General features: G+C 40.0%; 3 protein-coding genes across 6 annotated transcripts; 2 read left to right on the plus strand and 1 right to left on the minus strand.

Moving 5' to 3' along the window:
• Positions 1 to 3056: 3056 nt before the first annotated feature.
• Positions 3057 to 8088, minus strand: kifbp (kinesin family binding protein). Its single transcript, XM_035401172.1, has 7 exons — positions 7642 to 8088; positions 7151 to 7249; positions 6090 to 6169; positions 5762 to 5945; positions 5237 to 5330; positions 4837 to 4949; positions 3057 to 4390 (listed from the first exon to the last, which is right to left on the minus strand). The coding sequence occupies exons 1-7, from the start codon at positions 8086 to 8088 to the stop codon at positions 3512 to 3514; spliced, it is 1896 nt and encodes a 631-aa protein (XP_035257063.1). The 3' UTR covers positions 3057 to 3511.
• Positions 8089 to 9561: 1473 nt separating this feature from the next.
• On the plus strand, positions 9562 to 13405 carry LOC118217666. 2 transcript variants are annotated; one of them, XM_035399611.1, is made up of 3 exons: positions 9562 to 10289; positions 11860 to 12280; positions 12529 to 13405. In XM_035399611.1, the coding sequence occupies exons 2-3, from the start codon at positions 11881 to 11883 to the stop codon at positions 13239 to 13241; spliced, it is 1113 nt and encodes a 370-aa protein (XP_035255502.1). In that variant the 5' UTR covers positions 9562 to 10289; positions 11860 to 11880; the 3' UTR covers positions 13242 to 13405. The 2 variants fall into 2 exon arrangements, with proteins under 2 accessions (XP_035255502.1, XP_035255503.1); XM_035399612.1 differs by lacking the exon at positions 9562 to 10289 and adding an exon at positions 10333 to 10508.
• A 143-nt stretch (positions 13406 to 13548) lies between these two features.
• Positions 13549 to 21060, plus strand: irf1a (interferon regulatory factor 1a). Of its 3 annotated transcripts, XM_035399614.1 has the most exons (9): positions 13549 to 14952; positions 15515 to 15632; positions 17231 to 17330; positions 18451 to 18630; positions 19350 to 19457; positions 19609 to 19755; positions 19952 to 20004; positions 20185 to 20284; positions 20669 to 21060. In XM_035399614.1, exons 2-9 carry the CDS (start codon positions 15546 to 15548, stop codon positions 20737 to 20739), a joined length of 846 nt encoding a protein of 281 aa, XP_035255505.1. In that variant the 5' UTR covers positions 13549 to 14952; positions 15515 to 15545; the 3' UTR covers positions 20740 to 21060. The 3 variants fall into 3 exon arrangements, with proteins under 3 accessions (XP_035255505.1, XP_035255504.1, XP_035255506.1); XM_035399613.1 differs by having other exon boundaries at positions 13549 to 15632; XM_035399615.1 differs by having other exon boundaries at positions 13549 to 15632; positions 20185 to 20272.
• The last annotated feature ends 413 nt before the right edge of the window (positions 21061 to 21473 follow it).

Here is a 21473-nt window from a genome sequence, read left to right on the forward strand (position 1 = left end):
GATGTGTCAGGCCCCAAGCCAAACCAAGCCTAACTAAGCCAGCCCAGGCTATAAATCAACTGCAGAGGACTCAATAGCCCCCTTTAATCAAACCATAAACGCATAAACAAGCCTCCTACAGCTGCCTTGGAGACTGACAGTCACAGTCCAATGAGATATGCAGCAGTCAGGGAAATCACTGTGGGGAATGCACTGCTCAGATTCACCCAAAGGACAGTTGTCTTGACGGGAGCGATTTTCTTAAATTATTCTTCAGCTTATTCCTAGAGGCTTGGTTCCAATTAATCACAGTTTGAGCACTGTGAAATGTCTCGCTGGTTAGAAACTGCAAAGCCATGTTAAAACAATTTATCAAAAACTCACTTATTTTAACCGGCTGCTTCCAGTTTGAAAACAGATTTTATGAACTGCAAAAGAGCATCTCGCTGGCTGGCTATTTGATTTTGTTTGTTCAATGTTTCACTTTAAACAAAAACCAAATTAACCGTTCCTGCTGTTTCAAATTCACCAGAAGAATCGCTGCTTCAAATCCTCTGTGTAAATAGATGGACAGAAATTAACCATATTGCAATAAGCCTGCAAGCTCCGTGATCAATAATTATTAGTGTTCATACTCATACAATCAGTATTTCAGTTATTCAGCTGTCAGTGAAAACAACGTAAAATGCATTCTGTCACCACTTTCCCATGCGCTGCCTGTAGCTGGCCCACTTTTCAGCCGGCACCAGCTCCTCCAACTTCCCAGTGGCAGATTACTTTAATTTTGCCCTCTGTTAAACCCTTTAAACACATTGTTCACCCAGAGTGAACACAGAAATGAAAATCATAAATGCGCTCTCAGTGTGAGCTTCCAGTCTCAGCCCCAAACAGTGGAAAGCAGCACATCTTTAAGCACCTGGGCTGATTAGCTAACACAACCCAGGTGCGTGTGCTCTCTCCACCAGCTGGCGCAACCAAGACTAATCCGCTTCTCTGACGGGCCGAACGGTACAGGTAAATTTTATTAATTCTGGTTTCACCATGTAGATATTGCAGCAATTTTTATACATAGGCCCCCCATTTCAGGGTACCATAATGTTTGGGACAAATGGCTTCACAGATGTTTCTGATTAATCAGGTGTGATTGCTTCCTTAGTGCAAGTATTATAGACCTTTCAATATCTAGTCTTGGCTTTAGATTGCCCTTGTAGTCTGTGATTGGTGTTTGTCAACATGAAGACCACAGTTGTGCCAATGAAAGTCAAGGAAGCCATTATGAGGCTGAGAAATAAGAAAAATCAGTCAGAGACATATGCCAAACCTTATGCTTACCAAAATCAACTGTTTGGAACATCATTAAGAAGAAAGAGAGCACTGGTAAGCTCAGTAATCGGAAAGGTGCTGGTAGGCTGAGGAAGACCTCTACAACTGATGAATGATGAATTCTTACAATAAGAAAAACCCCTGTCCAACTGGCATGTAGTCAGACAGAGTGACACAACTGAACAGTGAGATTATTAGGGAAAGTCTATGTGGTTAAACACTCAAACAGTCACATTGCTGCATTGGGACTGGTTCAAAATTAGCAAGACAGGCACCTGTCGCACTCTTTTGTCCCCACTCCCAAGACCACTCACTTCATAGGGTGAATGACGGCTTCCAGTCAGAAGGGGAACAGGAAGGAATGGCAGCTGGGAGAGATTGCAAGAGGTTGTGTGGGTACATTGCTAGTAGCAACTTGCTAGGAGGCCCCCTAAGGGTTTTAGAAGAGAGAACCTGTTGTACCGGCTCAAAGCTGTTTGTTTGATTTCCTTACATCAAGCCTATAGATTATTAACTAACTGCTTTCATTATAATGGCTTTCATTTATATAGCAGCTGTGAAGATCTCGAAAGTGCAGTGCAGGGGGAGGGGAAAACTCCCCTCAACCACCAGCAATGTATAGCATCCCCAAGGGGATTTTAGCCAGTTAAACTCAGGGATTTTTAGTGTCACTGCTGGCCAGACTGAGAAAGCTTTAATGACCACACTTAAACAGTTGCTCACTTTATCATTTTTAACATAGTATTCATTTCTTGTTCTTGTTTGTTTGCAGATGAGTACTGTGCACTGAAACATTCTGAGGGTACAGAAAACACACAGTACAGTGTTCAGTGTTAAATCAACTCTCACAACGTACAACCAATCCATTTTGGACTTTTACACACTCTGACTCAGAGTATAGATAATTGAAAATGTATTATGTATAAACAACTTGCTTTGCATAAAGTCTGTTTATACATTACATATTTTCTTCTCTTCAGAAAAAGGAAGTAGAAATGAAGTGTTGGTAGTGCTGTTATTGCTCAACTCTGAAGAAATAGCCCTTTCTTCATCAAAATGCTTACTCAGTAAGACCCATGAGAGCTGCATGATCCGAGAAGATCAGAACTTTTAAATTGAGAATTTTAGCCGAGGAATGACACAAAGCTTTCTGTGAAGGTGCTTGCTCTTAAAGCAGCGGTGCGCTGTGAATCAAACTGCGACAGCAGCAGGGGCACAGCGGCCAGAAGTCCTGTAGACCGGAGCAGCGTTTGACTGCACGCTTCTGCTTATCATTTCCTTCTAGTTTTTTTTTGCAGGGAAGTTATTATTCTGTAATTAGGGAGAACATGGAGAGCTGTCCACCCCACAAAAAATAATGATACACAACAGTTTGAAATAGCCTATTTATGTATTTTTAAAAAACAAAAACACAAACAATTCTTGCTCAAAAATATTAGCACAATACTATTGGGAGTCAAATTATTTCAAACTTTAAAAGCAAAAGCTTTAACTTAAAACGTGAAAACCCCAAACGAATAGGCATAATTTTTCTGTTATGGTCCACTAGTAAAAAAACTGCATTTAGCAGAACAGACAAAGCTTCCAGTAACATGTCATAGCCTCTTGCCCTTGTACTGATTACCTTTGTTCATTTGGACACCAGCCCCACCTAGTGATCAAATATGTACAGTTAAATTCAAAAGTATTGGGACGGTTGGGTTAGGGTTAGTTTATGTCACACAACAATTATAATAATAATAACTTGAACAAGATTGTAAGTTAATATTTTTATTTATTTTTTATACACAGAATACTACTGTTATCATGCCAGAGTGCACAGACATGGTCACACAAAATAACCGAATGCAAGCTACAGACAACAGGATGCAGATCATGCTCATTCTGAGGAAAGGTTAAATTTATAGATACCTGTGATGGGGTGAGGAGGAATCATTGTATCTAACTGAAAGCTGAGGCTTTAGAAACATAAGACTAGCTTAACTTTACACGTATCACTGAAACGAAAGGTGGATATGGCTATAGGGGGAGTGTAGTGCACTGAGAGAGATCAATAAGGCTTTCACTCTGGAGTTGCATCATTTACGACAATGCCAGCATGGCTTTCAGTTTGAGGGGGTCTGTTTGGCCCTTGGACTGATCAGGCCAGTTTGGCCCTCAGTTTGAGGAGCCCAATTTGGCCCTTGGTTTCTGGGGGCCAGTTTGGCCCTCAGTTTGAGGAGACCAGTTTGGCCTTCAGGCGGTTGATCTTGAGCGGGAGGAGGCTGACCATCTCCTCGCTGAGCTCCAGCTCAGTCTCCACAGCCGGGCGGGCCTCGGGGTGGTCCTGGCAGTACTGCACCAGGAAGTTGTAACAGCTCAGCGAGTTGCCGAGGTTCTCCAGCTGCACCACGGGGCTCGCCGAGATCAGCCGGCTGTGCAGCCTCGCCACGCGGAACTTGGCCACCAGCGCCGGGCGCAGCACCTCGTCCTCCAGCTTTTCTGGAAACTTCCCCTCCGGTGAGCGGGTGGAGTCCAGGAACATCTGGTAGTACTTCATGGAGGCCGTGCAAAGGTGGTTGAACTTCTTGATGGAGTGGGCGTCCAGCTCGTCCTGCTTGTCCGCGATGGCCAGCTTGAGGTCCATCATCTCGTAGTAGGTCTCGGCCAGCTCGAACTGGAGCTGGCGGCAGATGAGCAGGTAGTACTGAGCGTTCAGGTCGCGGCAGAGCGGCTCCAGCATGTCCACCCGCCTCTTGTGCATCTTGCAGCGCCGCTCCAGGTCCTCCTCGAAGAAGGCCAGGGCCTTGAACAGGGCGCTGTGGTCCTGCAAGATCTCGATGTGATCCGTCACGTGTCCGTCCATCTGGAAGTACTCCTTGGCCTGGGTGACGTGGGCCTGGCCGGTCAGGAAGATGCCGCGCGCCTCCTCGAAGTCCAGCGGGAACGCGCAGCTCACCTTCTCCTCCAGGCTGCAGATGGAGTCGAAGGTGTCGCTGGAGCTGAACAGCACCGCGCTCTTCCTCCCCCTCTCCTTCTCGTCTTCCTCCTGCTGCCGCGACCTCTTCAGCTCGGCCTGCCTGTCCGTATCCAGCTCCCCAATGTTGTCCTGAATAACCCCCCCACCCCACAAACATTTACCAAATCAAAATAAAGCCCTCCAAATGATATGCAACTTTGTAAAATGTATAATTACATATTATACATTTCATTACATTTGTTTTACTTTACCATTATTTGTAAGAATTCAGTTTCTTCTTGCAAAGCATTTTGTGAATTACTAACATTTGAGTGTTAAACTTGAACTTCCTCTCATGAGGAAATCCAACCGGCTCTCCTAGTGGTGAAGTTTGATGATACCGGTATATAACGGTGTTTAAGAGAAAAGTAATACTGGCGTCAAAACAGTAACACTGCAACAAGCCTACTACTCATTATCCCACACTGACACCCCATTTCATGTAAAGATTCTCTGGCAGGGTTATGATTTTGTTTTTGAAATCAACAGATGAGACTTTATGATTTTATGTGTGAGACGGTCTTAGATAAAGGTACCTCCAGGAGTTTCTTGGCATCCTGCAGGAGATTCAGGCAGTATTTGATCCAGCACCTGGATATTTCTGCCCTCTTCTGACAAAGCTGCTCCCGTTTCTCAGATTCTGCCTCGTCTGAAGCATAAAGATGCGGCAAAATGACTCAGTCCAATGATGTAGCCAATTACCAAATATTAACCCCCGATATTTTCCCTCAAATTAGCTCATTTAAGCGCATTTCAAATGAGCTCATTGTTGACCTACACCCAAACACTTAGTTTAATGTCATTTCACTACTGCAAATTTGCCTGGAGACAACTTGGCCTGCTAGCAGGTGACACACCATACAAGACTCATGCAGGCAACATTGAGAGTACCTTTCCTTTTACGTTAAACAGAAAAACATGCTATTGGACACCTACTTTCCTGAGCTGCAGCCTCAGAGGGAACGTCCCCAGCCAGCCCGGCGATGACAGTGGCAGCTGCCAAACAGTGCCGGCCCTCCATATAGCAGGACTACAGACGCAAACAGGTCAGATGGAGCATCATGGCAAGAAGGCACAATGTTTAAGAAAGAGCACCGTGCAACTGATGGTGATCAAGATTTAAAAGCATACTCAGGACCTGGGGGACTGTGCCTGAGGCTGCAATTTTTCCCTCATAACTGTTCTGATCATTACTGTATATATTAATCTGCTTGTATTGTTTGTAATTGTATGTTTTGCTCTGTATATATTGACCATTACTGTATGCATCACTCAGTATGCATTGATCATTACTGTATGTGTCCTTTGTCACTATGTATTGCTCATCACAGTATGCATTGTTGTAATGTGAGAGCTGAATCTTATGCAATTTTATGCCATTTGGTGTCACAATTGTTATTCTTTTTGCCCCAGTCCGCACAACAGATTTCCCTGTGGGATAGTAAAGCTCAAGTTGATTACCTTGGTGATGTAGTACTGTGACAGAGTGGCTGCATTGATGGCCCACTCCAGGGGTACAAACTGGTTGAACTGTAGCTGCCTCTGGAGGGTGCTGTGGCAGTAGCGCCCTGCTCGCTCATACTGTTCCAGATTCTTGTACACTTGAGCCAGGTAATACAAGGTGTGGGTATAGGCCATTTCAAATCTGTTTGGAAAAAAGAGAAAGCACATCCATTCCTGTTGGGAGTGACCTACTCCTCAGTTTTGTCACTCGCAACTTCCCTGCATACACCAACACACGGTTAGCAAAACAAAGTAAACTTAAGAGAAACCAAAACAACCCTTTTACCTCTTTGTTCTTTCTTGCTGTGATAACGCCTCCTCTTCTACCACAAAAAAATCTGTGAGGTCCAAAGGGGGCTGGCCATCCTTTAGACAAAAATAAATATTCAAAAGGTCTCAGATTCATTCTGTTTGTGCTCTGTGAGTATGGGTAGCTATATCTGCTGTGGCTGCTAAATTCAAAGCACACAGCTTAACATGGGAGTAAACCCTGGCCTAAACCCCCACAGTAGCAAGCCTAAAGCAGTGGTCTTCCTTGCCACTGTTGCTTTAGGCTTGCTCCAGTGAGGGTTTAGGCCAGGGTTATCTGTGATGCATATTGTGACAACTGTTTGTGAAATGCACTATACAAATACATTTTGATCTTATGATTTATTTTGAGTGTGACAGTGAGCGACATCAGATCACCAACTGTCATGAAAACCTTGTGCTTTTGCTACATAATTAGTGTGAAATACAACAACATAATACATGAAACTATGAAAACTGTTAAGAGGCAACTATTCAGTGTCGCTGATAGTAAGGATAATGTGCATTTAGCCTCTTGCAAGGAACAGTATCTCCTGGCGGAACATTTGCATAACTCCTAAGTATTCATTTTAAAATAATACACCTCTTTATAAATTCATTTTATGCCAAAATGAATTGGCTGCATGTCACAGGCGAGGAGTGTAACATCTCACAGTCACCTTTTTTGTTATACTGTATATTAGGCATGAGAGATGATTCAACACAAAGGCACTTCAATAAGGCATACATGTGGGGCCCAACCATGCACTAGAGCAGTGCCTTAACATACCATACTGTGGGGACCATCACTATACTAGAACTGTGCCTTTTGCTTTAGACCACAAACCCACGAATGCTCTGATATCTGCCACTGTAAAGCTGGCAAGTTAAGTATCAAACTAAATAAATCTTTATCGCACATACAACCTCTTAAGGCCACTAGAAAACATACACTAAAAGCAAAATATTAAATAAATAAAAAACCTTCCACAGAGTGAATAATTCCTTAAAGCAAATGTATCCAACTTCTTAATCCAACAGCTGACAAACTAAGCTTACCTCTTTCATATACCGAACATACATAGATTCCGCAGTTTCCAGGAACCCTTGCGCCTTGTCGATTTCATCTCGACCAGCCCAGAGAATGCCCAGCTGATTCTGAAAGTCAGACCAAGAATAGCGACATTAGTTGCTAACAGCTACTTTGCAATTTCGCCAAACTCAACCAAACCAGAACGGCAAACTTTGCGTTTAACAGTTAAAATGACTATGCTAGTCTAGCCAAGTTAGCCAGGCCTATATTGGACTAGCTAGCCAGCTAAAAATATACATACATTGACACAAGGTAATGCAATGTACCTTACTGTTTTAGACAATAGAACGCTAATGTTAACTTAGTTCTTATAATAAGATACGTCGTTAGCTAAACTACAGTGTGAGAAAAAACATAATAGTTGACATATCAATAACTTTAGTCTAAGGAAACGACAGTAACCAACGTCACATTATATATAACGAATGAGGAAAATAATTCAGAAATATATTATTACCCTGGCCTGAATAAACACCGAGACGTTCTCTTGTGATACGCTGCATTTATCCAACAATTTAATGCAATTCATCAAATGTTCCTCTCCAGCAGACAGCTCCTCTGTCTCTACATGGTTTACCCCCAGGTAGTACTCAATCACTCCCAGTCTGGCTGCTCTTAGACCGGCAGGAGAATCACCAGCATGACCGCTGCAACTGCCTTCACCTTCAGGTTCTGCTGGATCTGAATGCTGTTCTCCAGGCTGGTCGTTGTCGTCGTTGTCATTTTCCCCAGTATCAAAGTTCTTTAGATCGCTGTATATCTCTTTCAAAAGCTCCCTGGCGTTGTACTTAGAGCGGAACGGGTCATTATCTGGGTCTTTTCGTGATTCAACCTCGGAGAGATTTCGGGCACGGCGAAATTTTTCGCAAATAGACCTCCATTCAGAGCTGCTGAAAGAAACCATTTTTGCAGGCAAAAGCAGACTGAGGTCGTGTTACCAAGTGGCAAAATATCAGCTTGAGCTGATTCCCAATCTTAAAAAAATGACGTTAGCTAGCTAGATCAACTGACAGCAGCTCAGTAACTGGTGGCCTTTACTAATGACGTACAAACAAATAGACACTGCTGGTTTTCACCCGTGATGCCTTGCGAAGACAACCACTCAAAATTACATGACGTCATTGATAATTTGTGGACTACAATCTCAACCTCAATCCACATTTTAAGTAAAAACATTGCTCTGCAATAATCTGGAAAATAAAACAATATTTCTACCAAATAAATATAAAGTAACACAGACAATGTAGTCTATTAGCCTACAACACAGAATATGCTTTATAATAATAATGATAATAATAATAAACTTATATTTTATATAAGTAACTAATAAACTAATAAAATAAAAAAATAATAATAATAAAAAATAAAAACAAAGTTTACAAAGTGCTTTACAAAAGATAGCAAAAAAGATAGCAAAATCAGAATCAGTTTAATAAAAACAATATTAAAAACAAATAAAAATAATATTTAAAAAAACATGTTAAAAGCAACAGTAGTTAAAAGCAACAGTAAATAGATGTGTTTTAAGTTTCTTTTTATAACTGCTGACAGTGTTGATGGCTCCAAGGTTTTCTGGGAGAGGGCCATAGAAAGCAGATTCCCCACTTTTCAACCAGGTTCTAGGACTGGCCATCATATTGCTGTCAGATGATCTAAGTGACCTAGCCAGAATATACAATCATATCACTGAGGTAAACTGCTTTAAGAACAGTATGCCAATAAGAAATGTTATCAAGGCTATTCCTGCTGGACAATAAATTGATGAAGAATCAATTACCATTTTGGAGAGAATAACAAAAATGTAAGGATACAGTTAAAAAATAACTACTGTCTACAAAAGTGGTGATGACAAATGCATTTACTATCCTTTTCAAGAGAGGAACGAACATATTCACACCAAAAGTGTTTTTTAAACATTTTTTTATTATTGGAATAGGATACGATTTTCTGGAATCAGTCATGTCCTGAAAATAGATTTTAGTGCACTGTGATATTTCAGGGCCATGATACGGGAGAATGACAGTAGGTTTACAGCGGGTTCTGAACCCAGCACGAGCCATGCCAATTAATTAGCTAGAAAAAGTTCAAACAATTTCTGAAATTACTTACATAAAATGGCTATACACGAATAAACACTATTATAACATAAAATCCGCAGCTAACATGCAACAACAAAATAAGTGTTTTCTTATATTCATCAGAAATTACATTTACATGACATGGGCTATATACCAGGTCTGTTTGCCATCAGCAAGCTATACTTCTAGTGTTATTTATGACGTTGCAGAAGGGCAACTACACAAAATGCACTTCCTGAAACCAAATATCCACTCTGTAATATTTTGTGAACTAAAACTCCAAAGTGTTTATTGAAAATAAAAAAATAATCCCCGACTATGAAACCATACACGCCCAGGTCTGGCATATCACTATTTCAGAGATCCTAACCAAATCAATAGTACAACAGTGAAAATATGACATCGATTAGACTTCAATGCAGGCTGCAGTTTCTAACGGTGGTCCTGCATTCGGCTATTTTTCATTAGGATGGGGTGTAAGTTAAATATAGCTCTGATAAAGGTCCACCAAGCGGACAACTGCTTTCCATTTGTAAAAAGTAACGCCGCAATTTATTCTCGCTTGTCTGCAGCCTCATGGAACGAGTGAAGCCAGACTAGTGCGTTGACAGTAGAACATAGCCAACATGTGAAAGCAGCCATTACTAAAGGGCAATCGTCTTGTTCGTCCACCTCATCGCATGTGTATCAGTCAAAATGAAAAAGCACATTCGACAATTTAACAAAATGAAGTCGCAGAAGAAATGTATTAATGATACCTTAAAAATAACACACGTGTAAACTACTTTATCTTAAAACTGCTTTAGCCTTCTTTGGTTAGTAGACTTGTAGGCTAGCCACTGAACTAGAAATATACATGCTGAAATAATCTAGTCGTGCCTAGAGCTTCAGGAAGCAGTGTGACAGCGTCAGCAGCAACCAAACGCAAATAGCGTACTAGCAGCCATTCCTACACCAGAACTAAACGGTAACAAAGAAGAATAACGTCGTGCAATTTGCACACTTATTTCGAAAATATTCTGCTAAGGTAAGCATCATGTTCTGCAACTTAAAATATGTGAATTGCTGGTAAATAATCGCTTGTTTGGGATCGTTGGTGAGGTTCTTTAACTCAATTTTACCCACCGTGCTGCAGCGCAATTTGTTCTTCATGCGATTTACCATAGTAATGCTTAGTAAAAATGAAGGCTACATGGAACCAGACTGAATAATACAAAGGTACGCAAAACGGGACGCATTGGAAAAGGTAATTCCGTACTGATATACCTGTGCAATTGTTTATTTCTTAGTTTCTTTGGGCTTTTCAGGAGGCAAACAGCGCCTCTCCCGCTGTCTGTACGAAAACACTATACCGGCACGGTCCGGACGTCAATAAGAATAGGCTCTTGTTTAGCAAGGTATCATGGCTGCGGCAAAAACAGCGCCTCGGTGTAATAACAGCACAATGAGCAGAACCTCAGGAAAGGATTAAAGCGAACTAACAAACGGACAGTGCACAAACTTCTTAAATGTTACTTTAAAGCAAGAATGAGCAAATCTGTGCAACTAACTGGAAAGATTACATTAAGGCTTTTGTAAGTTTGCACATTAAGTGTTAATCAAATACTAATGGAAGGAATCGGTCCTTATATTTTATCTTTCATAGAATGAACAGCACAGTTCTGGTGGCTTGATTACTCGTTGCACATTCACAGTTGCCTTAATTAGGCTACATCAAATGGAGGTCCCTTAAAAAGGAATATATTTACAATGGCTGAATAAAATGTAAAGCGTTCCTTTTCTCCTGGGTTATAATTGTAAATTGAAAAGACAGTATTGCAAAGATGGCAGTACTGTCTTTGTTTGGGATCTGACTGAGAATCTCCCTGTTAGGAAGGTCACAAAAAGCACTCTGTTAAGAGAAAGTTAAAATAAATGACCCCCAAACAAGCAGAAGCAATCATCGGTGTCAATTGTGTGAACTCTGCTCCAAAATTAAGCAAATTGCATGTTTTGTGTTGCATAATTAATTGCAGAACCAAATTGTCATGGTTACTCAGATGGGGAGTATAATGGTTACTTTAACTAGCTGCAGCCAAGTGCAGCACGAGATTCAGAAAGAGAAACAAATATAAGGTGAAATTCATTGCATGAGGGGTTCTCAAACTCAGTACTTTCAATGTCTGCTGAAAGTTGACCTTCTTAAGGCCACATTGTATAAGAGATTGCAATAAATCATGAAGAATGAATGTGCTGGCTATATTCACATTACAGGCCTATTAATAAAATGTACAGCTTTTTCATTTATTAAATTACACATTGATAGTGGAAACTGTGCAGTTACAATTTATGTGATTGGATGCCTGGCTGAAAATAAAACTGAAATGGAACCATTTGTGGAAAATGAAGAGCTGTACAACAGAGCAGTTTGGCAGTGGAAAAGTGATTGTTGAACTTAAACATGAAATAAACCACCTTAATTTATCAATAGATTGGCTGTAAGAAAAAGCAACATATAGACATACAATCCCCAGTACCAAATTAAAGAAAACTTGCATGACACTAACAATCTTGCAACTGTTTTAATACTCAAACATAACTTATTTACTCCTCCACAGTTTGGAAATATTTTACTGAGCATGACTCTACCCAGGGAACGTCTGCGCAAGCACAAATTCACAGACGCAGAGCTTGACATCCTTTTAGAGGAAGTCACCAGGCACGAGGATGCGCTGTTTGGTCTCCAGGGCAACTGCCTCACAACGCGGGAGAAGTATAAGATCTGGTTCGAGATCACGGAGAGGGTCTGCTCTGCTTCGGGCATCCAGCGCACTATAAATGACGTGAAACGGCGTTGGCAGGATTTGAAGCGGCGAACGAAAGCGAAGGTTGTGGATGCACGGCGCCACGTTCCCCGAGACGGCTCCACTTCCTCTCTGAGCCAGCTACCTGACGACGGGAAAGGCTTTGATGCTTTCAGCATTCACACTGTAATAAAAGACGAGGAGCAAAACTCTACCGCTTGTAATCTCCCTGAAGGTAGTGTTGACATTCTGGCTTTATCCACATACTGTATGTTATTTTGCTGCCTTTATTTTGCTGCCAGTATTTGCCAGGTGTTGTATCTTTTTTTGATTTATAAAACATTAAATACAAGTCCAGCTCTAGAAAAAATGTTTAGACATGAAATACTTATTTGAGCCTTGCTTATTACTGTATGTTATTGTGAACTGTATGCAACTGGGTTTTACATTTTATAATTTTTAAATGAGTCTTCTTTTTCTTAGATTTATTTCTTGATACAGACTCAGTGTCACCCGAAACATCCCTACCGTCTGTTGAACCAGAACAAACTCCATTAAAAGATCAGCCCTTTGAAGAAACTCCACTCACCTCTGTCCCAACACCACCTCACGCTGAGATCAACATCTGTTCTTTTTCTCCAGTTTCTGTCGCACACTCTAATACCAGTATTAAAGCTGAAGTTAATAAAAGATGTCTCATTGGCAGTAGATCAGAGAGCATGCACAAAAAGGATTCCCATACTAGTACCAGGGTGGTAACTTCCTGTCCTGGTTTGAGAGTTCCTGTCAGGGCCCAGACTGTGTCCTGCCCCCGAAGGCCGGCTGTGCTGGGCTCGTTCGAGCAGCAGCTGCTGCGTGCGCACCGGGAGCACACCGCCGCCTTGCGCGAGGGCTTCCGCTCTCTGACACGGCAGAACCGGCTGCTGTACCGTGAGATGTGTGAGACCAATAAGAATGTGGCGCGCATCGCCTCCCGCATCGCAGAGAAGAATGACAGCGTGTCGGACGTGGCCGAGGAGCTGATGGGCATCCAGCACAAGATCAGCGAGAGCATCGACACCACCAACTGCCTGCAAGACCGAGTGATCGACCTGCTGGCCTCGTACCAGGAGCGCCCCCTTATCGTTATGCCCAACAGCCGGAGGGATGCCAGGCCAATGGAGGAAGATAATGCTGCGTACAAAGCTGACCATTAATTATTTATGTATCTTATGTATATACTGTAAAAACTCTTAAAACTATATGGATTGCAATGTGGTACCCCAGCACTTTTATGCCAGTATTTTATTATATCAAAACCTTATAAATAACTGTTACAAAGTGTGTCCACAAAACAAATACATATTTTGACACCCACAAATGTCACTCCTGTAATTTGGCTTACTTTGAAGTTGTATTTATCCTCTGTCGGGTTATTTGATAAAACTGCAAGGCATCCATAGAAACCTAAAGTAGAGCTATCAAGAAGAATTTTCCCAGACAAAGAGGAGATTTCGTGAGGATCAAAAAGACAATGTGAGTCAGTTTGATAAATACATAAATTTTAGAAACTTGGGAAGTACCGGGATGTTAGGTTGAGCACCATGATACAACATGCTGATGCACTGAAAAGAGTCACAAGGACTATCTGCTAAAATAATTCATGACGGTGCATTCTCTGCAGGACAGAAACACCAGAGCACTTTCATTTATAAGAGAATAAAAACTAAATTCTTTTCTAAAATAGAAATGTATAGTTATGTGTATTTTACACAATTTCGAAAGGAATTATTAGATTATGTCAAACTTAAAAAATCTGATTGTTGCCACAAAGCAAAATTTAAATCTTAATTTGCTTCGTAATATGCATTCTATTGCTAGCTGCTACCAGCTGCAGCTAGAAGGTCATACCGACAGTGAAATGTGGTGATTATTCAATGTCATGCATCTACTAGGGGTCTTGTTAAAGTCTACAGAACCATGAACCCCAGCAAGACCAGCACATAAACCCTTTCTCCAGTGCACAGAAATCATCATCTTTCTTCTTATAACAGTAATATGGAGAGAATATGGCTAAAACACCTCACAGATACAAGCATCTGCACAGCTGGAGATTGAACTTTCAATTGATCTTCAGTGCTGTCACATGGCCAAAGTGTTTAGTGTTCTACCTAAGCTTTGCTCTATCAGTTTGCACTGACATGGAGTCCTGGGTCTCCTTGTAGCCCTAAAGTAGGATTTCCCATGATGGCTGAGTATCGCACTACATGAAATTACAGGCATTTACTGTAGAACATGCTCTTACATAGCCTTTTCCAGTTTTACGTAGTATCCATTTATATATATATATATATATATATATATATATGTGTGTGTGTGTGTGTTTGTGTATACAGTATACTGCAGCAATACAGGTTAAGTACTGAATTCAAGGGCAGTGTCCTTTTTGCAACCTCTTGGTTATAAGCCCAGTTCCCTCACTATTAAACTACAATGGCTATCCTACACTACATTGCAGGTATGCACCTAAAAGTAGAGCTTTCATTTTTGTTCAAAGAGCATGGTGAGGAAAAAAAATCACCGCATTTCCCGCTTCTACACAAAACCATCAATATAAATATTGAACGGTCCTTGTCAGTGTGAGTGATGAGCAATTCCAACAGATAAAAAACCTGCTTAAACATCCTTTGCTCTGTCATCAGCGCAAACCTGTGCCGATCATCAAGTCACAATACACATACAAGGTGAAGTGTAGCTATTGTGTTCTTGCAATGATAGAAGGAGGGGCATTTCCATAAGTGTGCCTCAAGTGCGCTGGAAACTCTCCAGTGACTCCTTGGAAACAGGAACAGTTTAAACCTGTTGGTGCAGATTGTGGTACAGTCCCATGGGTTTGATGGAATGTGATTGAGAGCCATCTTTGCTGAGGTAAGCGAAGCAGCTTTACATCAGCTGACTTTCCTGCATTGTCATAGTGGAGCTGCCTTTAGCTTTTAACTTTTTTCTATCTTTTAAAATGTTATTGTAGAGTTGAGAATAACAGAGAATAAAAATGATTTAAAAAATGAAATACTGTGAGAGGTGTTGAAATGTGGAGTAATGATTGTAATCTCACGCCCCATAGGTGCAGGCCGGCTTAACAGGTTGCTCTTGTATCTGATTAACAGTGTGGATCATTTCTATAGTAGAATCAGTTGGATTAGTAATAAAAAAACAAGCTGCCCTGCAACCAAACTAATGTTGTCTTTAAACTGAAAGCTCAGTGTGTCTACAGCTCACATCTAATGATCTCTCAGAGATGTGTGTGTGTGCATGTGTGTGTGCGTGTGTCAGACGCACGGTGGTTTGGTGGACTAGATCAAGTTCCTAAACGACTTAGTAGTGATCTCAGCAGGTGTTGAGTATCTAACAGGTTGGTCCTGAATGAGTGCAGAAGACTGTGGTTGGCTGTAGCATCTGGTGGCGGGGTGAAGGCTCTGGTCTAACACAGACAGGTTGGGGAGGTTGAGGACAAACGGAAGATGCACCAAGGTCGTCTACGGCTGAGACCCTGGTTGGAGGAGCAGATATACTCTGGAAAGTACCCAGGAGTTATCTGGCTGGATGAGGTAAGACAAAATTCTGCACTGAATGCAGGTATTCAAGGTTCCTTTAAATGCTTGATATGATTAGGTTACTATTGAAAATTGATCTTAAAATTGAAATCAGGTTTAGACTTTTGATCTTACCAGGACTGTTCTGAAATGGATTTACCGTCATTTTTATTTTAGAAAAAGGCCACTGTGTTAAATTTGATTTAATTGTTTGAAGAGTCAGAGTTTTGTGTAAAAAAAAAAGTGTGGTTTGATTATTGTCTTTAATCCTTCAAGTTGGATACTCGGTATCTGTTCATCTTCACCTGCCAAGGGACTAGAAAATAGAAAATAATAGAGTATAGCTAAATTGCTGATGTGTTGATTATTGTGCATTGTCCCTGAAATAAATGCACTTAAATGAGATAAGCAAAAATGTGATTAACCAAATGTTCATTCTAACTTTAATGTGTCTTTAAAAAATTCATAAGAAAATGAGAACAATAATGCCTAAACCCCCAATCGCAGATTCATGTGCACTTCCTTAAATGGTCATTGTCTTTTAAGGTATAAAGTTATTCTTATTGCTGGGACTGTAGGGAATCCACATTAACAACCACAAGAAGTGTGATATGAAATATGCTCTTGAAATGACTTATTCTAAATTATAACTTAAAATCTTATTTATCAATTTTATTATAACTGTAATATTATACATTTTAAGAGAGCATTTCCAAAACAGATTGTTCACCAGAATAGGGTAATATATCCAGCAGTCAATCCTTAACCTTTTAACTTTTATTGGATCACTATGGTTTCTTGTACGTACCTTCAGAAGTGACTTGTTTTTGTAACAGTTTTTTCAAGTAATGTATGTTGTTTTTGTAGTAGTGTACTATCCATGGTATCAATGGAGGGATTAATTTAGGTTATCAGCAATGGATTTAATATTTTTAAAATGTTCATGTAATATTTATAACTTCAATATCAATAAATATTATGAAATGCATGGCTGCTAGTGCTTAAAAAATCTGACCATTCCACATATCCCAAGAAAAACAAGAACTAAATGAACCTAGTACTCTTTTAAATCAATTAGACTGTTCTAAGTGGTGTTCAAATATCACACAGGTGATGGTTACTGCTGTTTCACTTGATACCCATTTACATTATATTTGAAGCATATGATAAAAGGCAGATCATATAGGAACCCTTTTAATATGTTTGTTTCCTTATAATCACAGGACCTATGCTAACAAATTTAAACAAAAAAGCTTTTAAAAATACTCTACAGATTGTTATCAACTTTTAGTACAAGTAAATGTAATCACATAAAATTCTCAAAAATAGTGATACCAGCAAATATGCTTAAATCCTTGTTCATTGATTTCTGTGTTGCTTTGGTAACAGAAAAGTTGTTTTCAAAAATAATGCAGTCCAAAGTTCCTTACTCCACAGCAAAAACACCTCAGGTAGTAGTTTAAACACAGAAATCTCTGACAGGGTTCATACTGAGAAAATTGCTCACCAAAATAAACTAAAGGACAGCACTACTGTTGGGACTTGTCTCTGGTATCATTTTACTTTGTAGCATGCACTGCAATAGATAACTGGGCACGTTTGCGTATTTTCAGACAGCAGGGATATTTCAGATTCCATGGAAACACGCAGCTCGACACGGTTGGAATATTGACAAGGACGCTACTCTGTTTCGAAACTGGGCGATGCACACAGGTAAGGGAGCAAGTCTGGGCACCCTTGGCCAGTGCACTTTGAGCAAGCGGTGATTCTACCTTTCCACAGATACACAGATTTATATTACATACAAGGATCATATGGACTTGTTACCAAAGGTGATCAGTTATGTTTTCAAAACTTGTTTGAATTGTAAATGTACCATATCAAATAATTGTTGCAGGTACTTGATCATGGTCCTTTTGATATGATATTCACTCTATTGTTGTAAAAACTTTAAGAGTCATAATACCTATTAAAATGTCTCACACAAGAGAAGCACCCTGTGAACTTAACATATACCGACTAATTATCACACTATCCCAACTACATACCATATCTTAATGCAGGGGTGATAAGACAGACAAATCTCTATGCTCCAGTCTATGCAGCAACATGACATGTTCATATAGCTTTATGTATCTAGTGTTACAACAGAAGCACTGTAAAATGTCAACAACTGTAACATTGTAACCCTTACATTCCATTACAAGCTACAGACGGGTGACAAATTAAAGAAAGACAAACACAAAGACTAGTGTTTCAATAGGAGCAGCGGCTAAAGTGACATCTGGATTTAGATCTATGGGAAAGACATCTGTATATAGAGTCAAAAAATTGTTGGGTTGTTGGGTAAGCTTGAGAAATTCATTTATTTCCACAGAGAAAACTCCAGTTTCACACAGGTGCAGCCACCACTAGCAACCCCATCAATTGGTGCAGGATGTAATGTCACCCAAAGGAAATAAACTTTCATCATGTCACACTCTCACACTCGCAGCGCTCCCTTTTATCTGCAAATCTTCATACCAGATTTATACCAGATTTTTATGAATAAAAAATAAATAAATTAGAGATTGCAGAATTATTGTTAATATTATAACTTTTTTAATCAGCACCAATAATGTATGTACATTTCCCAATATGACTGATATACAGTAAAGAGTGGAAACAATTGAGTGATTGAAGTTATGAATTATGTTCCACAAATGCTGACCCTGAGCTATGATGACTTCATATGAGCGCTTTTACCACAGTATTGCCACAGTCATACTATAAGGATTTTACAGCTTGGCACTTGGATTTGATATGTTATGATATGTCATTTTATGTTCCACAGGCAGATTCAAGCCTGGAATTGACAAGCCTGATCCCAAGACATGGAAAGCCAACTTTCGGTGTGCTTTGAATTCCTTGCCAGATGTAAAGGAACTTCATGATAAGAGCATTAAAAAAGGAAACAATGCCTTCCGAGTCTACATGATCCTACCGTCAACTAAAACTCCTAAACGCAGGAAAGGTAAAATGCCTTCAGGGTCTACATGATCCTAATATTTGTTCAAATACTTTACTCAATACTTCCATGATTGCTAATATGGGAGAGACCACCAAACCCAATGCTCTCTTTGGTGAATTGCTTTGGCTGCGTTTTGTAAATCAGACTGACTAGGTCTGTAATTTTCATCAGCTATCAGCTGTAAAGCTACATGGGCAGGAAGTGAGAAACAGGAGGGTGAGCTTACCCAGGGCTCTGACTGCTAGCCAGTAAAATTTTTACAAAAGTCTGAAGTAGCCATCTTATATTTCTGAACAAATTTATTCAGGCAGTAAGCCAAGGGGCAGGTTCTCTGTCTGAGAACAGGACTAAATTGACAATAAGCACTCTGTTAGCATTAGCATTCTTTTTAACATGGACTGGATGTCTATTACACAATGACAGCGGTAATTTTATAGCTTGTCAGTCTGTTTTCAATATGAAATTTTACAATGTAAGTTTTTTGTATGTTACGGACTAAACACATCTAGGTTATTACTTTCAGTGTTCCAAATAGCAGTTGTATTATATATTCGACTAGTGTTGTTGTGCTAGTGGAGAACCGGGGGGCTTTTTTTAACTTAATTATGTCACATCTTACTCGTATGCTGTGCTACGTAAGTTAACAATAATTAATGCTGGATGTTGACCACTGATGTTGAAATGTCTGAGATGCATACTTGTCTGCTGTGTGTGTTCTCCAGTAGGGCTGAGGAAGTCTGATCCTGATATTAAGTGTGATGGAGGTGGACTGTTCTCCTACGGAGAAACCAGTCAGCCGGACACCTGTCCCTCACTGGAGAGGTTCACAGGTTAGTGTGTGTATAACTGCGTCTGTGTTCCGTCATGCATTTCAGTAGACTCAACTGAAGACCCAGCGGTGCAGCTATATACCGCCACCAACACTACTACTGCTATTACTGGTTCAACAGTTGACCACAGGTCTTTTATCTTTTTCTGCAGAGACCTTCTATAAGTACACAGAGGGTGAGGATGACTACGGTTCTGGAATCTTCCACAGCAGAGATCCTTGCATCACCTCAATCACCCTTAGCAACGACCCTCCTGATCCCTTCATCTCACAGCTGCCTCTCTATCCCCAAACAATTGGTATCATGACATTCATATTGTGTGTGTGTGTGCATGTGTGCATACATGTAATTACATGTCCATGCCACTGTTTTTATGGCTGTGGTGTAGAATGAATATTACCACTTGATTTCTGACTCCTGAATCTATGGAGAAATTTGTTGGAAGAGCAAATAACACTTCTCTTATCATACTGTATATATTCTACATTCCACAGGAAACACAGACCTTTCTATGGGTGGCAGTGAACACACACAAGCTGTTCTGAAGGTATGCAACTGATAAGGTGCATTCTTTCACATTTATTTCCTTTTTTTGCATGATGAAACACAAACATCAAAAATATAAATACCATAATTTAAGAAAAAGCAAGACAAGGATGAGTTATGTTAATGACATTTGTTTCATTAATGTTCTTTATGGTGTGTTTTTTTATTTACATTCTTGCAGATAGTTGACCACCTGAAGACCATAGAACAACCTTTTGATAGCTGCAGAAGCTGGAGGCCTTCTACCATGCCGTGGAGCTCATACTATAGTGTGTCTCCTGGTTTGTAACACATAACTCATTTATGATGTCTTTTCTCCTGATTTATAATATACACCACATTTAAGGTATCTTTTCTCCTGGTTTATAACACAAAGTACACTTAAGATGACATTTCTCCTGGTTTGTAACACATGGCTCATTTAAGATGTCTTTATATTTTAACAAAACATCAAACATTATGAGAAAAACTATAGAAGCAGGTTTTCCTTTTTGCTAAGCAACTAATGATTAACATGACTAACTATTTAAAAGGAGGGTACCTGTCAGATACAGCATAAGATCATTTTCTGAAATCAGACAAATAGGTGTAAATTTTCAGGAACTGTTTAGACGTTTATCAATATATTATTTAAAAAAATATGTTGTCCATTCATGTTTTGGCAGATGCAGCTGATGGACCAGACTACCCTGGATATCCGGTACAGACAGATTCCCACACGTACAGTGGACAGTAGAAGCCACCATGCCAAGACTACAAGCAGACCAAGCATTTTGCGGTCTGCTAAATTTCAGCAGCTAAGAACGTTAGCTCAGACCAGACATTGGGATCTCCCAGGCCAGCAACAAACTTCTGTTAACCAACAGCAGGGTACAAAGTCTCAGATCTGCTCCTGCATGGAGTTACTGCCACTACAGACCTCCTAGAGCTCCAAGCTTGATGACTGGACAACATCGAAGAGGAAATCAGAGTGATATTCGGAAATAATTTACAGGTTTTTTTAAAAAAAGTGTGCATTAAACTGCTTGAATAAAGTAAGTTCCCTGAATTTACTACACGTTATTTGTGTGAGAAGTTTATTTTCTAAATCTAGACAAGACGCACAGTTATTATAAAAAAATAATTCAAGCTGCAAGCTGTGTGAAAAATGATCAATTCTTTTATATATGGCTTTAAGCCCTGGTGTGCTGTTATGAAATATGATTCTTTGGCATCACTCTGTTCTGCTTTTAAAGCACCACTGCTGGGTTTGGAAATATAATATGTATGAACTGCACGCAACACAAGATAGCTTGACAAACCTGTTAGTATCAAAACCATACATCATATTACTTAATACAGATCATTTTAACATTAGCGTCTTGCCACAGCTAGGCAGTTTCTGTTATGGAAGATAATTAATTATTTTTTAAATGATCAAATCCCCCTTTTCTCCTCCCAAGCATTTTGGATAGCACTCTGAACCCAAGT

Source organism: Anguilla anguilla, chromosome 18, assembly GCF_013347855.1.
Source record: "Anguilla anguilla isolate fAngAng1 chromosome 18, fAngAng1.pri, whole genome shotgun sequence".
Lineage (NCBI taxonomy): Eukaryota > Metazoa > Chordata > Actinopteri > Anguilliformes > Anguillidae > Anguilla > Anguilla anguilla.

Coding starts and splice junctions, on each gene's coding strand:
- irf1a (XM_035399613.1), top strand. CDS start 15,546: ATGCACCAAGGTCGTCTACGGCTGAGACCCTGGTTGGAGGAGCAGATA. Junction 17,331..18,450: donor AAACTGGGCGATGCACACAG/GTAAGGGAGCAA, acceptor TATGTTCCACAG/GCAGATTCAAGCCTGGAATT. Junction 20,285..20,668: donor ATACTATAGTGTGTCTCCTG/GTTTGTAACACA, acceptor ATGTTTTGGCAG/ATGCAGCTGATGGACCAGAC.
- kifbp (XM_035401172.1), bottom strand. CDS start 8,088: ATGGTTTCTTTCAGCAGCTCTGAATGGAGGTCTATTTGCGAAAAATTT. Junction 6,170..7,150: donor ATGTTCGGTATATGAAAGAG/GTAAGCTTAGTT, acceptor TTTTGTCTAAAG/GATGGCCAGCCCCCTTTGGA. Junction 4,950..5,236: donor TGAGGCTGCAGCTCAGGAAA/GTAGGTGTCCAA, acceptor TTTATGCTTCAG/ACGAGGCAGAATCTGAGAAA.
- LOC118217666 (XM_035399611.1), top strand. CDS start 11,881: ATGACTCTACCCAGGGAACGTCTGCGCAAGCACAAATTCACAGACGCA. Junction 12,281..12,528: donor CGCTTGTAATCTCCCTGAAG/GTAGTGTTGACA, acceptor TCTTTTTCTTAG/ATTTATTTCTTGATACAGAC.